The sequence below is a fragment of the Myotis daubentonii genome, chromosome 7 (assembly GCF_963259705.1).
Source record: "Myotis daubentonii chromosome 7, mMyoDau2.1, whole genome shotgun sequence".
NCBI classification, from domain to species: Eukaryota; Metazoa; Chordata; class Mammalia; order Chiroptera; family Vespertilionidae; genus Myotis; species Myotis daubentonii.
The window spans coordinates 93,913,195-93,930,663 of NC_081846.1; the positions used below are offsets into that span (position 1 = coordinate 93,913,195).

Sequence of the window (17,469 nt, forward strand, 5' to 3'; positions counted from 1 at the left end):
TTACAACAGGGATTCAAAGAAAGACAGAACAGGAAAAAGCAGAGAAGATGAATTAACAAAGAAAAGAAAGTCTCAAACTGAAACACGAGTTTTCCTATTAAAAGGGTCTAATGGCCCTGCCCAGTGCTCAGTGGTTAGAGCATCAGCCCCAAGCACTGAAGGTTCACAGGTTCAATTCCTGGTCAAAGGCCTGGTCGGTTGGGGGTGTGCAGGAGGCAACCAATCAATGTGTCTCGGGTGAGGATTAACCAGGAAAGGGTTAAAATTGCCCATCACAATAAAAGAAAATGACCACACTAGCCATACAGTTTTGAAATCTCAAAAAAGATTCTAGAAGCTTTCTGAGAGAGGAAGCAGATGACACAGCAGACCCTGTGCAGAGAGGGATCAGAAGGGCACCAGGCTTCCGAGCAGTCACAACGGAAGCCCCAGCAAAACTGAGCCTGCCTTTACCATTCGGAGGCCCAGCCAAGCTACTCGTCAAGCGTAAAGCTGAATAAATAATCTGCAAGGAAAGTCCCAGAAGACTTTCTTCCCTCCGGAATCTACTGGAGGATGTGCTCCTTCAAAACGAGTGACTAGGAAAGAGGAGACTTGATACAGAAAAGAGGGCTCCCACACAGGGAAGAGGTTGGGGAAGGGCGGGATGCTGTCAGAGGGAGCCCACGACTCTGCTGAGCAGCAGTTCTAGTCCGAGAGATGGCGTGCTGGTAGGCACCCCGCCAGGGAGAGATTTAAAAAGTACTGACGTGTCTGACCCTGCTGAGAAGGGTTCATGTTGCAGGAAGGGTCTGAAGAGGAACAATTAAGTCTGTTAAAAAAAAACAAAACCTAAAGCAATGACAGGGAAATTACTAACTCCAGAAAAAAAACAAAAAAAACCAGTATTACTTGAAGTGTTGAAGGATATTCTTTAGGAAGAGGAAGAGGAAGAAGAAGAAAAAAGATTAAAAAAATAAGAACAATAGAATGGCAATAAATACATAGCCATTTTACAATGTATATTATCAATAATTGAATCTAAAAATCAAAATAAGTGAACAAGGAATCTGATGAACAAAATAAAATGGTGAATAAAATAGAATCAGAGGCATGGAAACATGGAACAGACTGACAAATCTCAAAGGGAAGTGGGGAAAGTAGGTGGGAAGAGATTAACCAAAGATATTTTGTGTGTATGTATGTTTGTTTGTTTGTTTGTTATTTAAATCTTTATTGTTGAAAGTATTACATATGTCAACTTTTTCCCCCCAATTGACCCCTTCTAGCCCACCCCTGCACTTCATCCCAGGCCTTCACCACCCTATTGTCTGTGTCAAAGATCTTATATGCATATAGACATTACCTATGGACACAGACAATAGGGTGGTGAAGGTCTGGGGCAGGGTGGGAACCGGGTAGAGGGGGACAGTAGAGGGGGAAAAAGGGGGACATCTGTAATACCCTCAACAGTAAAGATTTTTAAAAATTAAAAATTAATTAATTAAAAAAAGAAGGTGGCTGCCTTTGGGGAACAAGAATTGTGGGTGGAAAGACTGATCATGAACTGTGGTTTTTCTTAACTACTATGTTACTCTGATAAAAAATAAAATCTTTATACTACCAACAATAAAAGGTTTATTTTAAAAAAAATAAAAAAATTAAAGGTACAATTTTAGAAATTTAAGAAAAGTTAAATTTTTTTTTTGTCTCAGCTTTGTCATCTGTAAAATGGGAACAATGCAATTGAATTCCTTGCATGGGTGAGGATTAAGTCACAGCTTGCTCAAGAGAAGCTGGTCTGCATGGCCACTGCCCTCCATCCTACCACCCCACAGGAAGAACAGGGCCTGCCTGCAGAAAGGGCCCTTCCTTCCGCTACACATACACGCCCTTGAGGCCCACAGTCCTAATCCTCCTTACTTGGCAGGGAATTTACAATAACCAGGCTTTAAACACAGGCATGTGGGCTGGTGAGGACTCTGGTATGTCCTAAGAAGCTTTCTCAAGGGGAGGCCATACCAGGGATGCCAGCCAGTCTGCCTTGCCTCCCTGGTCCCTGGCCCATAGCCTGACCTCATTACAACCCCCAGTGCTCACTTGGTCTGAAACTCCCAATGCCAACCTCTGCCCACCCTTGGAGTCCAGGTCCAAAGCACCATTACTCTAGTCCCTACTCCCTGGGCTCAGGGTGACCAAGCTCCCTTTTCTGTACTGTAACCTCTAACTCCAACCACTTGTTCCTCTGTCTTGCCTGGTTCCTAGGGCTGGGGCCACAGAACCAGACCTTTGGATCCTAGAAGTTCCTAAAAGCTTCGAGAAAAACCAGGCACCTCTGCACTCTCACAAAGGGAAGGTAACTGGCTTAGGAGCCAACTTCAACTGTTCAATTCTTACTTGTTCAGTCGAACGGCATATTCCTTCAGGGCAAACACATTGTCAGCAAAGACAATAATTTTGTCATTCCTCCTTTCATGAAACTTAATCAAAAACTGGCAAGCTCTGAATTTGTTGGGGTTCATGGTGTACAGCAAGATTCGTTTCTTGGTTTTGATTGCAACATACTCCCTGTAAAACTCAGGAGACATCGGGCACCAAACCTGTAATACAATAAGAATCATGGTTAGTGTGCAAGTTTATATATCACACAATTAGAAACTTGTGAAGACCATTCATTTAGTAGAATTAACTTTAAAACAAACAAAGATTTGTAAATTATATCTCAATATAACTGTAAATACACACACAGACACACACAGACACACACACACACCCAAAACCAGACCCAATAGGTGATGTGGAGCCAGGCACTCCACATGTTAATCACTGCCCCCAGACCTTTCAGTGTCTCTACGTGCAGGGAATTACTTCCACACCAGCTCCACACGAAGGGCACCAGACTGTCCACCAGTGGTGCGAGGGTCCCTCTCACTTGGACCCACCTCCACACAGAGAACTGCACACACACTTCCTAGTTCTGCCTGTTCAGTGAGCCCAGCAATGATACTCTAGTATCAATGAATGCACCCAACACTCAGAACTTGGTTTGCAAATTACATTCTCTACTGAAAGAGCTCCATGGAAAATAGCTGATTCCAGGGCAAGAGCAGGACAAGTACCAGATGAGTCAGGAATATATTGCTGGCCCAGAAAGCAAGGAAGTGCTCACAGAATGATGGGGACATGTCATGTGGCATAGAAGCCAGCCTGAAGGTGGTCTCATCAGTCACATCTAAAGCAATCTGAGCACCCAAATAAGAATGACACTAAGACTCCTGAGGACCTCTCCTGTGCTAGGCCCTGGGCTTGGGCTGCTGACAAGCTAAAGGAAGCTCAGGCAAATACACTGACTGATGTACCGCGAGTTTCAAAGGTCTCAAGGCTGCATACAAATAAAAATGACCCCCTGGGAGCTCCGCACTGGAACAGGCCACGCAGACCACACTAACAGACTGAGCTTCTGGCCAGGACCAGTGCCCTTCCCCATGAGCACCACAAGCCACTGCATGCTGCCACCCTGGGCTCAGCTGCCGCTGCTGGGTGCCAAGCCCTGCGTGCCGCTCAAATCCGTGAGTTTTGCTGTTAATGTTTCCTGGTTTCCTCTGAGTCATCTCCTGTTATGACTCCATTAGAGGTTCTCATTCTTTATAACCACAGCAATTCTTTTCTCACAGTAAAGTGTTTAAAATCCTGCAATTCACAAAATATGAAACATAAGGGGCTAATAACTATCTGATAAGATACTCAATGTCATTAGTAAAGTAGAAAATACAAATTAAGACCATAAAGGAATGCATTTCACACTTACCAGGTTAGCAAAAGTTACAAGAAAACAAGTAGCTATTGGGCAGTGGAGAGGTGGCTCGCCCTCACTCGCCCTGATGGGTGTGCACTGGCACGCTCGCTCTGGAAAAGTCTGCTGTAGCGTGACAAAGAAGGTGGCCCTCAAGGAGCCTTCAACCCAGCAGTGTTACTTCGAGGAGCACCTGCCAGAGCAGTGGCCTAAAACTTGGATTACGTTACATCACAAACTAAACATTCACACACACAAACACAATTTCATGAAACAATATACACCCTCAATACATAGGCATTCTGGTAGATTCTATTCTATCCTGACCATGACCCACAAAGTGATGTCAGTCCACAGCGTGAACAACGCTTGGGAAAAACTCTGGCATGAAATGGGTACAAAAACATCTGCAGCAATGTCATAAGCTGTAACTTACAGAGACAGAAAACAAATCAGTGGCTACTCAGAGCGAGAGTACAAGCAAGGACTCACTGCAAATGGTCACCAGGGAACTCTGGGGATAACGGAGATGTTTTAACACTAGATTGGGGGGTACATTAACTAAAACCAAGTAAGTTATAAATAACAGTATTTACTTAAAACAGGTCAATGTCACAGAATGCAAACATCTTGATAAAGCTATTAAAAACTTGAAACAACTTACCGACCCGAACGTCTGTCACCATTGGAAGGTTTATTTGTTACTGCTGTGTAATATTCCATTACATATCCAATTGTGGTATATTTGTATAATGGAATACTACAGAGCAAATCAAAGGGATGAACTACAGCTACGTTCATCAAAAAATAACGCATTATGCAAAGAATAAAAATAGAGCAAATGACAAGTCATAGAAATATATAATCTGTTTCACCTTTGAGATACATAAAGGTGTTTTAAAAGGTAAAACGAAACAACCCTGTCAGGAAATTATACATAGGTGGTAAAATAGCCCTGAGACAGCGACCCCCTGCTGTTTAGTTTGTGATGTAACGTAATCCAAGTTTCTAGGCCACTGCTCTGGCAGATGCACCTCGAAGGGGAGATGCAACTGGAGAGGGACAGAGTCCCCAAGGTTCTGGCAACTCTGTCTCGTAAGACGGGTGGTGATTACAAAGCGTAACTAGAGATAAGGAAGCTTTCAACAGAGCAAGTCTACCTGCACACGGTCCTCTCTCTCTCTTACCCAACAGCCCCCTGTCCACCCTTTCATGACAAAAGCCACCCTACTCTAGCCACTGAGGAAGTCAATTTTAGGTGCCAGGAAGAATTCTTGTTCTTGTTTCTTCTGAGAAGACATCTTTGAAGATGTACTTTTATCATTTACCTGTGCAGGCATTCGTTACAGAACTAGAGGCCCAATACATGAAATTCGTGCATGGGTAGGGTCCCTAGGCTATGGGCCGGCGACCAGGGCCAATCTGTGGGGCAACTGGCGGGGGCTGGGTCTGCCCGCTCGCCGGCCGCACCCCTCTGCCGCCAGTCACCTCCCTCTGCAAGAGGCAACAGGCAGGTGATGGGGGGGGGGGGGAGCGCCAGCCCCACCCACCCCCCACCTCCCGCTCACCAGCCGGCTCCACCGCCACTGCTGGTCGCCTCACTCTGCAGGACAACCAGTTGGGTGGTCAGGGGTCCCCCGCTGTCACCTGCCTTGGCTGGCCTAGGGCCTGCGGGCTGGGGGCAGCGCCTTGTGTTGAGCGTGTGTCCCCTGGTCAGTGCACATCATAGAGACCAATTTGCATATTAGGCTTTTATTATATAGGATATTGGGGAAAATGTCTTCCTAGAAATAAAATTATCAAGGCCACAGGCGCCTTCTGGGGACCACAGGTGTTGACCACTAGGCTTTGGCAGTGGGGGGTGGCCAGGATGACTGCCCACGCAGGGCCACCCCAGTGAAGGTAGGCACTCACTCCCAGAAAGGAGGGGCATGGACTCTGGAGCCAAGCCAGCCTGGATTAGCGCCCTCACCCGGCCACTCCCTGCATGCCCTGGAGGTGGTTGGTTCCCACGTCTGTGAAATGGCATAACCGCACCCAGCTCACAGGGGACAGAGGGTGCACGAGATGACAGCACTTTTGCTCAGGTCCTGACCTGTGTATCTGCCTGGGAGTAACCTACCTGATCCACTTCCCCTGACCCTGGGAGGAGCCACTCCCCAAGAGGCTGCAAGAAAGGGGACAGCTACCTCAGCACACTGGACTTTGGCGATGTAGCCGTTGTTCTGCAGCTCCATCCAGTTGGCTTCATAGAGCTTGGGTCCGATCAGAAAATTTAAGTCAACAATTTTGTCATCTTCCCGGACCAGGGTTGCGGTCAAACCCAGCTTGCAGTGGGCCTGCACAATGGTGAGCACCCGTCGGAACATCTTGGCTGGGGAGACAATCGGTAATTCACACGGTCACTTTTGTAAATGCTCAAGTACCACAGGCAGCCTTGTGACTTCACACTGGCCTGTGATATACCTGGCTGATCCCAGGTTCCTGGACCACAGGAGCCTGTCTGGACTGGAATGACCATGTGGGACTCACAATCATCACGGCCAGAACTCGAGAAAGAAGGGGGACAGGAGAGCAAGGGAGCAACTGCCAGGGAGCTCCGTGTGAGCGCTCCAGCACTGTCCACTCGAGAGCCCCAGTGGCAATTCGAAGCGGGAACTACAACCCTGAACGTGCCACTGAGCTCTGAACCCGCCAAAGGACTTGCCACCCTGAGACTTGCACTGAGGTTACCAGGAAGATGGTTGGGCACACGGGGACCAGAGGAACCAAGGGAGCCAAGACCTGCTTGGCTTCCCAGAAACTAAGGAGAGAGCAGGGGCACGAGCTGGGTTTAGGAAGCTCTCTTCTCCACAGCCCTCCAACCAGCTGGCAGAGCAGCAGCTTCCCGTCCTCCTTTCTTTGGAATGTTGTATCTTTCTGATTTATCGAAGTAAATAAACACATAAAAGGGTATGAGATTTACTTTTAAAGACCCAATTTACAGGTTTCCATGGGCTCACCTTTTTCAAATTCTAATAGTTGGCCCTTGAACATCACAAGTTTAAAATGTGTGGGTCCATGACACACTGTATTTTCTTTTTTTTAAAAAAAAAATATTTTATTGATTTATTACAGAGAGGAAGGGAGAGGGATAGAGAGTCAGAAACATCGATGAGAGAGAGAGAAACATCAATCAGCTGCCTCCTGTACACTCCCCACTGGGGATGTGCCCGCAACCAAGGTACATGCCCTTGACCGGAATCGAACCTGGGACCCTTGAGTCCGCAGGCCGACGCTCTATCTGCTGAGCCAAACCGGCCAGGGCTGTATTTTCGATCTGAGGTGGTGAATCTCACCGAGTACGCTGAGGACCAGCTTACCTTATACAGACGAGGTCCGACGCCTGTAACCCCGAGTTGTTCAAGGGTCAACTGTACTCTGACGGAAAGTTAAAAAGCTCATCTTACCACAGTTAAAGGTAAGGCCAATGATAACAATCTGAGGAGCTCGAGGTCAGACTGCACCAAAGCTCAAACCAAAACCTAATAGTGCAACAGCAGAGGGCTGTCCAACCCAGGCAAACGACGAGATCTTATAGAGCTCCACATACTGCATGCAGCATAACATGGATTACACACGCGCACACACACACACACATACACACACACACACACACACACACACACACACGGGAAACAAATAAACAAAAAGCCAAGGTCCGGGGTAGCTCCAAAAGAGTAGCCAAGGACCCCAGACCAGGTTCCCCACATCAGGACATGGTTGCCACAGCAATGGAGGCGCCAATCTAACATGGGCCCCAGGAGGCAGCACTATGGATGACCCAGGGATTACCAACTCCAAGGACGCATGAGTTGGACCCTGCTGGGCACTCAAGCCCCAACAAGTCCTTCCTGGGACATCTGGCTGCAAACCAGTGACATGGCTGCGGCACCTCCGACACCGTGACAGCTGCCCCGGGGAAGAACTTCCAGCCGCTGAAGCGCACGACACACACCTGCAGAGCCACCCAGGTCAAGATCTGAGTGACCTTAGCACCCAAAGCCTCTCCTCTGTCCGCGGGTCAACACCCTCAAGGGCACCAAGGCTCTGGCTTCAGTCGTCATGATGTCTGAATTTCAGATGAACAGAATCACAGCATTGCTTCTTGTGCGTGGCCTGTCTCACTGCACATTATGTCACAGTTGTTCTTCGACATTTATTTGTGTGATTCTTTCATTATTGGCCCCTCCCACTTGGTTTCCAGGGCCAAGCACAGTGCCTGCCCCTTAAAAGTTCTCAATAAATACTTAAAATTGGCACAGTGCCTCCCATACAGTAACCACTTTATACAAATACTGTCCTAAGAATTTCTTATTCATATAATGGCCTAACAGTGCTCCTTTTGGAAAATCTGTAAAAGAGCACAGCCATCTTCCTTTTTGAGATAACTCTCAAAGATTTATCATTCTGCCTAATACTTAACAGTCAAGAAACTCCCATTCCCTTATTTAACATTTGCTCTCTGCTCTGTTGAGGGCCTGACCTCAAAACTCTTTAGAGCTGTTTGGTTTCACTCTTCTACCCAACTAGAGACAAGGTGACACAGGGAACTACAGGAAAGACAGAACCAGAGAAGCGTGGACTGTGTGGCCGATCCCGAGCCTGGCTGCCACCCCTGGGACCTGGGGCCCATGGGAAAGAGGAACATGAACGGACTAACTCCATACTCAGGCAGAAAGCCTCAAGCCGTCCTCAGTTTCAAATGCAGATGATATGATTATACCATCAATTTCCAGTCCAATCTGACCAAATACCTACCGTCTTCCAAATTTTTTTCTTTTAGTTTGGTTTGTAAGTTGTCACACAGTAAAACTGATTGTTCTCTGGGGGTGGGGTGGTATCCGTTCTAAAAATTTAACACATGTATAGATTTGTGTAACCATCACCATAATCTGGATACAGACCAATCCATCACCCCAAAAACCTCCCTTGTGCTCTCCCTTTGAAGTGGTTCTCAACCTTCCTCATGCCGCGACCCTTTAATACAGTTCCTCATTGTGGTGAACCCTAATTTCATTATTACAAATTGAACATAATTAAAGCACAGTGATTAATCACAAAAACAATATGTAATTATATATGTGTTTTCCGATGGTCTTAGGCGACCCCTGTGAAAGGGATCGTGACCCACAGGTTGAGAACCACTGCTTTATAGTCACCTCTGCCCTCACACCGCCTCAGCACACACTGATCTGTCCCCATCACCGAAGTTCTCTTTCAAGAATGCCCCAGCGAGTTATATTCCTAGGACTGTTGGGGGCTGGCGGACCAGGCTCCCCTGGCTGGGCAGGCTCTACTCCCACTGAAATCTCTCCCAGGGTGGCTGGCTCTACCGCAGAGACCGCGCCATCTTGAAGGGGAGAGTGGCTGTGACTGGGAGCCCAGCCTCATCTCCACCTGGGGAGACCTCGGATACCTCCCGGGACCCTACAGCCAAAACACCCAGGGACCGGCTGCCTCAGCTGCGAACCCACGACCACCAAGACCCCAGCCTCCCTGGCCACAGGCTCCAAAAAGTTTGTCCAGGGGGAGATAAAGTGGGTCCTGCACCTTCTCACAGAGCAGAAAGAAGAAACAGCTGAATCGAATAACATCCACCTGGAATTGGTGAATTAAACACAGCTGGTGAGACAATCTATGGACGGAAAGGACAGAGGTCACCTGGAGAGGGGTGGGCTCGGGGATCTGGGCCGGAGGGAGAAAAGTGTGCAGCCGGAACTAGAGTCTCAGAGGGAGACTGCGCTGCACCAAATCCGCGGCCCTTGGGGTCAGTATAGTGCTCGACTGTGGACGGGGTCCCACAGGGCTGCTGGGAGTCGGGGACTCTAGATCTAAGCCCACAGCCACGGGAGGCTGCGCCCAGAAAGGCCACCTGAAGTTCTGCACGGCCACACAGTGCCGGGAGGAGAAAGACACACAGCCACGTGGTCACTGTCTTTATATTTTCCTTGCTTTTCCTCGCTAAACCCAATACACAGGGTCCTTCGATTACAAACACTCACTGAGGCTGCAATGCAGGGGAAGTTGGTTTTGTGGAAGCTGGGGAGCAAATAGGGAGAGATGATCAGGAAGCGAGCTCTGGGACAGTCCATCCCTCTAACCCTGAACGGCCATTTTTCTCCTTTAGACCAGACCTCTCCTAGCAGTGCAGCTGCACCCAGCCTTGAGCTCGGCAGGGAAACAAAGATTCTAAATACCCCCAGGGAGCCCTTGGGGCCTGGGTTGAGGTGCCATTTGGTCCAGGAAACTAATACAGAAACACCACCACCTAGAGGCTGTGTCAGAAATAGACGCTTGTGTAAATACAACTTAAAGCAGGCAGGCAGACAAAGCTGGTAGATTGGTCCTGCCTGGCTGACACCAAGGCTGTAGCGTCCGATTGCTGGGGGCTTCAACACAGTGCTGACTACCTAACAGGAAACTGAGATGTGGCAGGCAGAAGAGTAGAGAGGGGTCTAAAACCAGTCCCCATGGGACATTAAAACCAAGCTGAAGCATTGTTTTTTGGTCTCTATGTCATTTATCTCCGCTCTGATCTTTATGATTTCTTTCCTTCTGCTTGCACTGGGCTTCTCTTATTGCTAACTCTTTGAGTGGTAGGGTTAGGTAATTTATTATCATTGTTTCTTGTTTTTTGCAGTAGGCTTGTAGAGCTATGAACTTCCCTATCAAGACTGCTTTCACTGTGTCCCATAGATTTTGGATTGTTGTTTTCATTGTCATTTGTTGCCATGATGTTTTTTATTTCTTCTTTGATCTCTCTGGTGACCCAGTCATTGTTTAATAGCATGCTATTTAGTCTCCATGTGTTTGATTTTTTTGGATTGTTTTTATTGTAGTTGATTTCCAGTTTTATGCCATTGTGATCTGAGAAGATGCTTGATATGATTTCTATTTTCTTGAATTTGAAGAGACTTTGCCTGTGACCCAATATATGGTCTATCTTTAAAAATGACCCATTGCACTTGAGACGAATGTATGTTCTGTGGCTTTGGGATGAAATGTTCTGAAGATGTCAATTAATTCCATCTGATCTAGTGAGTCATGTAGGATTGATTTTTCTTTGCTGAATTTTTGTTTAGAGGATTAGTCCAATGGTGATAGTGGGGTATTAAAGTCCCCTACTATGATTGTATTGCTGTCAATCTCTCCCTTGATCCCCTCCAGAAGTTTTCTTATGTATTTGGGTGCTCCTATATTGGGTGCATATATGCTTACCAGATTTATTTCTTCTTGTTGGATTGCTCCCTTTAGTATTATGAAGTGGCCTTCCTTATCTCTTTTTATGTCCTTCACTTTGAGATCTAATTTGTCAGATATAAATATTGCTACCCCAGCTTTTTTTTCATTTCCATTCGCCTGAAGAACTTTTTTCCATCCTTCACCATCAGTCTGTGTGCATCTTTTTTTCTGAGGTGGGTTTCCTGTAGACAGCTGATATATGGGTCATGTTTTCTTATCCACTCAGTTACCCTATGCCTTTTGATTGGGGCATTTAATCCATTTGCATTTAAGGTTATAATTGATAGATACTTGTTTGTCGCCATTTTTATTCTTTACCCCTGTGTTCCTTCTTCGTTTCCTATTTTTTCTTTTTACAGCAGACCCTTTAGCATTGCTTGCATTGCTGGTTTGGTGGTGATAAACTCCCTTAGTCCTTTTTTGTCAGTGAAGCCCCTCATTGCACCCTCAATTTTGATTGATAGCCTTGCTGGGTATAGTATGCTTGGGTTCAGACCCTTCCTTTGCATGACTTTGTATATTTCATTCCATTCCCTTCTTTCCTGATGCGTTTCTGTTGAGAAATCAGTCACTAGTCTGATGGGGGAGCCTTTGTAGGTAACTTTCTGTCTCTCTCTGGCGCTTTTAAGATTCTTGCTTTGTCATTAGTGTTTGCCAATTTAATTATAATGTGTCTTGGCGTCAGTCTTTTGGGGTTCATTTGTTTGGGACTCTGTGAGCTTCTTGGATTTGTGTGAGCTTTTTCTTCCCTATATCAGGGAAGTTTACTGTCATTATTTTTTCAAACAGGTTTTCTATTCCTTGCTCAGTTTCCTCTCCTCCTGGCACCCCTATCATGCAGATGTTGTTTCATTTTGTGTTGTCCCAAAGTTCTCTTAGGCTCTCCTCTTGCTTCTTAATTTTTTTTTCTAGAAGCTGCTCTGCTTGGGTATTTTTTTCTACCCTGTCTTCTAGCTCACTGATGTGGTCCTCTGCTTCTTCTAGTCTACTATTGATGCTTTCTATTGAGTTCTTTATAGCAGTGATGTCATTTTTCATTTCTTCTTGGTTCTTCTTCATTTCCTCTTGGTTTTTACACATATTGTTGAATTTGTCTTCCATTCTTTTCATTCACCTTATGACCATTTCTCTGAATTCTTTCTCTAACAGGTTGCTTGCCTCCATTGCCTCCATTTCATTTACTTCCTTTTCTGATGATGCCTGTTTTTCTTTCATATGTGGGCTGTTTCTTTGTCTCCCCATGGTCTCTCTTCTCCAGGTGTTTGGTTATGTAGTTCTCTCTCTGCTTTATCTAGGCAAAGTCTGACCTTTCCGTGGGGAGAGGCAGGGCTCCTCTGAGTCCACGTATTCGCGCTGCTTTAGATACAAAAGATCAACAAAACCAAGACCTAGTTCTTTGAAAGGATAAACAAGATTGATGAACCTCTAGCCAGGCTCACCAAGAAACAAAGAAGAGAGGACCCAAATAAAGAAAATCAGAAATGAAAGAGGAGAAATAACAACAAACCCCACAGAAGTACAAAGGATGGTTAAAAAATACTATGAACAACTCTACTCCAACAAACTAGACAACCTGGAGGAAATGGACATATTCCTAGAAAAATACAACCTTCAAAAACTTAATCAGGAAGAATCTAAAAATCTCAATAGGCCAATAACTATGGAAGAAATTGAAGCAGTCATCAAAAAGCTTCCAGCAAACAAAAGCCCAAGGCCAGATGGCTTCACATGGGAATTTTACCAAACATTCAAGGAAGAACTAAAACCTATCCTCCTCAGACTATTCCAAAAAATTCAAGAGGAAGGAACACTTCCAAGCTCATTCTATGAAGCCAGCATCACCCTAATAACAAAACCAGGTAAAGACAACACAAAAAAAGAGAATTACAGGCCAATATCCCTCATGAACATAGATGCCAAAATCCTCCAACAAAATTCTAGCAAATCGGATCCAGCAGTACATCAGAAAGATCATACACCATGACCAAGTAGGATTTATCCCAGGAATGCAAGGATGGTACAATATCTGCAAATCAGTAAACGTAATACATCACATAAACAAATTGAGAGATAAAAACCACATAGTCATATCAATTGATGCAGAAAAAGCATTTGACAAAATCCAGCACCCTTTCTTGATATTAACTCTCAGCAAGGTAGGAATAGAAGGACCATACCTCAACATAATAAAAGCCATATATGACAAACCCACAGCCAACATCATAATCAATGGGCAAAACCTAAAACCATTTCACCTAAAAACAGGAACAAGACAGGGATGCCCCCTCTCACCACTCCTGTTCAACATAGTACTGGAAGTACTAGCCGTTGTGATCAGGCAAGAAGAAGAAATAAAAGGCATCCAAATTGGAAAAGAAGTAAAACTGTCCTTATAAAACCAAGCTGAAGCAAACAAAAATCACTACTTCACTTTTTCATTTTTTTACTTAACAAATGTTTTTCTTTCTCTTATTTTTTATTACTTTTATTATTTTTTTAACCTTTATTTAATTTTTACTTTTTTTGGATTAGTGTTCTACATTCTATTTTTATTTTTTTATCATTATTTTACTCTATCTCATTTTTTCCTTCATGCCAAACCTTTCTTCCTCACTTCTCCCTTTTGCATCCTGTTTCTCTTTCCCTGTTCCTGCTTTAGTTTTTCTCTCCTTTCTTTTTGACTCCTTGTTGACAACTGATCTTCTTTCTCTGCTCTACTGATGCATTACTATTAAAGTAGTCTCTTTTGGCTTACTCATATATCTAATTTCCTCTCCAATGCTCCAAGCCCATGCACATTTCTCTTTTCTCTTTCTTCACTAGCCAATTTTTTTTCCTTTCTTGTTTAGTTTTTTATTTTATTTTATGCTTTTGTTTTTCCTCTCCTCGCTTGTTCTCTTCTTCTACTAATAGCTTAATTAGTTTCACTCACCAAACTCAGGCCTATCTGCTCTCTATTCTCCTTTTCCAAAAATAGATGAAGATACAGATAAAGCAGAAAATTTTATTTTTAATATATACAAGTTTTCTTTTATATATATTTTATATATTTTTAATTATTATTTTTTTTAAATTTTTAAGTGAGTATTTTGTTTTTTACTTTTCTTCTTATGCACTCATTCTCTTTCTACCTCCACCATACTGAATCATGGCCATTACCCCATTCATTCAATTGCTTTACCTTACCTTCTGGAAGTAAGATCTGCCTCTTTAGATTCAGCTCCCCTCCTTTTTTTCTAGGTGTTTGTTGTTTGCATTTTTTGAATTAGCTGTTGGTTTTTTGGAGTTTTCTCCCCATATACATATATTTCTTTCCCCTTCTTTTTTCTTCTTTTTCTTTTCTCTCTTACCTTTTTTCCTTTTCTAAATATCATTTTTGAAAGAAAAAAAAAAAGATGGCATCATAGGTAAACACCGGAGTTTGCTGCCTCGAACAACTACTTCAAAAATACAACTAAAAGACGGAACAGACATCATCCAGAACCACAGGAAGGCTGGCTGAGTGAAAATTCTACAACTAGAAGGAAAGAGAAAAGCATACCAAGACTCAGAGGAGGCACATTGCGGAAGTAAAATACTAAGGTACAGAGGCGTATACGGAGCGGGCTGGCGGCTGAGGGCGCGGTTGTCGTTTTCAATCGGGAGGAAGTCTCAGGCTCTGAGCTCCAGTTCCGGGCGAGTCTCTGGGGACCAAGTCTCATATGGGAGAAGCGGGACTGTCTGGCATCGGTCAGAACTCAAGGGCAGCTTTCTCTCGGAGGTCCTTGCAGCGATTGCCAGGACACTGAGAAGCTGGGCCTCTGAGAGCAGCCATAACTGCTAGCCCCGCGCTGTTGATCCTGTGGGACCCGACCCACTCAAGCCCTGCAGGGAAGCTTTTGCTGGATAGCCTCAGGCAAAGGATAGATTAGCACCTCCCTAGAGATCCAGGAGCCAGTGTACCCAGATGTCAGAGTGGGACCATCCAGTTTGCAGCTCCGTGGAACCATAAAGGACACACTCAGGGGGGAGACTCAGTGAGCACCAAAGCCCCATTGAAGCAAGTCTTGCCCCAGAGGGGTGTCTCCAGCACAGAAGTTCTCCCACTACAGACACAGCTGATTCTCACAGCCAATTGGCCTGGAGGTCAATTCCTCCCAGTGATACCTACAACAATCAAGGCTTAACTACAACAAGACTGTGCACACAGCCCACAAGGGGGTGCACCAAGAGTGTCCTCCTCAGGTAATTGGGGAGGCTGAACCACTGGGCCCTAGAGGACACTCAGCACAGAAAACCAATTTATCAACACAGGGAAGCATAAAAAATGCGGAGACAAAGAAAAAGGACACATATGACAGAAATGGAGGAAAGCAAACTACTGGAAATAGAGTTCAAAACCACACTTGTAAGGTTTTCCAAGAATTTTCTAGAAACTGCCGATAAACTTAACGAGACCTACAAGAAATCTAATGAGACCCTTGAGGTTGTGATAAAGGACCAACTAGAAATTAAGCATATACTAACTGAAATAAAGAATATTATACAGACTCCCAACAGCAGACTAGAGGTTCGCAAGAATCAAGTTAAAGATTTGAAATGCGAAGAAGCAAAAAACACCCAACCGGAAAAGCAAAATGAAAAAAGAATCCAAAAATACGAAGATAGTGTAAGGAGTCTCTGGGACAGCTTCAAGCGTACCAACATCAGAATTATAGGGGTGCCAGAAGATGAGAGAGAGCAAGATATTGAAAACCTATTTGAAGAAATAATGACAGAAAACTTCCCCCACCTGGTGAAAGAAATGGACTTACAGGTCCAAGAAGCGCAGAGAACCCCAAACAAAAGGAATCCAAAGAGGACCACACCAAGACACATCATAATTAAAATGCCAAGAGCAAAAGACAAAGAGAGAATCTTAAAAGCAGCAAGAGAAAACCAGTCAGTTACCTACAAGGGAGTACCCATACGACTGTCAGCTGACTTCTCAACAGAAACTTTGCAGGCCAGAAGGGAGTGGCAAGAAATATTCAAAGTGATGAATGCCAAGAATCTACAACCAAGATTACTTTACCCAGCAAAGCTATCATTCAGAATTGAAGGTCAGATAAAGAGCTTCACAGATAAGAAAAAGCTAAAGGAGTTCATCACCACCAAACCAGGATTATATGAAATGCTGAAAGGTATCCTTTAAGAAGAGGAAGAGGAAGAAAAAGGTAAAGATACAAATTATGAACAACAAATACACATCTATCAACAAGTGAATCTGAAAATCAAGGGAATACATAATCTGATGAACAGAATGAAGTGGTGATTATAATATAATCAGGGGCATAGAAAGGGAGTGGACTGACTATTCTTGGGGGGGGGGGGGTGAGGGGGATGCGGGAAGAGACTGGACAAAAATCGTGCACCTATGGATGAGGACACTGGGTGTGGAGTGAGGGAGGAGGGTGGGGTGGGAACTGGGTGGAGGGGAGTTATGGGGGGGAAAAAGGAGGAACAAATGTAATAATCTGAACAATAAAGATTTATAAAATAAATAAATAAATATCATTTTTGTGTTCTTTTCTCTCCCCTAATTCTCTTTTCTCTGGTGGTCCCCTTTATTTGGGGTTATTGGTATGGTGAATACATTTTTCGTGTTTTGTTCCCTCTGTGTCATGTCTTGTCGAGTTGTATTTTTTGCCTTTTGGTCAACACCGTAGAGAGTGAACCACATAACCAGATACCATGAGAGGAGTGAAAATGGGGAGACAAAGAAATAGCCCCATACAAAAGAAAAGTGGGAAACATCGGAAAAGGAAGTAAACAAAATGAAGGCAAGCAATTTGTCAGAAGAAAAATTCAGAGCAATGGTCATAAGGATGCTGAAAAGGATGGAAGACAAATTCACCAACATGTGTAAGAACCAAGAGGAAATGAAGTCTCAAAAAGAAATGAAGAATGATATCGCTGCAATAAAGAACACAATAGAAAGCATCAACAGTAGACTAGATGTGGAGGAACGCATCAGCAAGCTAGAAGCAAAGGTAGGAAGAAAATAACCAAGCAGAGCAGCAACTGGGAAAAAAACTTAAGAAACAGGAGGACAGCCTAAGGGAGCTTTGGGACAACTCGAAACAAAACAACATCTGTATAATATGGTGCCAGAGGGAGAGGAAACAGCAAGGAATAGAAAACCTGTTTGAAGAAATAATAACAGAAAACTTCCATGATATTGGGAAGAAAAAACTCACACAAGTCCAAGAAGCTCACAGAATCCCAAACCAGATGAGCCCCAAAACACCGACACCAAGACACATTATAATTAAATTGGCAAACACCGACAACGAAGTAAGGATCTTAAAGGCCGCCAGAGAGACAGAAAGTAACCTATAAGGGATCTCCCATTAGACTATCAACTGATTTCTCAACAGAAACACATCAGGACA

At 44.4% G+C, this 17,469-nt stretch overlaps 1 protein-coding gene across 3 annotated transcripts in view; it reads right to left on the reverse strand.

Annotated features, from left to right (window-relative positions):
* ERCC3 (ERCC excision repair 3, TFIIH core complex helicase subunit) overlaps window positions 1-17,469 on the reverse strand; it is a 46,643-nt gene that overhangs the window by 13,264 nt on the left and 15,910 nt on the right. For all 3 annotated transcript variants that reach the window (XM_059704770.1, XM_059704772.1, XM_059704773.1), the window contains exons 9-10: window positions 5,962-6,146; window positions 2,377-2,579 (exon numbers count right to left, since the gene is read on the reverse strand). In XM_059704770.1, the coding sequence (XP_059560753.1) occupies window positions 2,377-2,579; window positions 5,962-6,146 (388 nt within the window). The remainder of the gene's footprint in view (window positions 1-2,376; window positions 2,580-5,961; window positions 6,147-17,469) is intronic.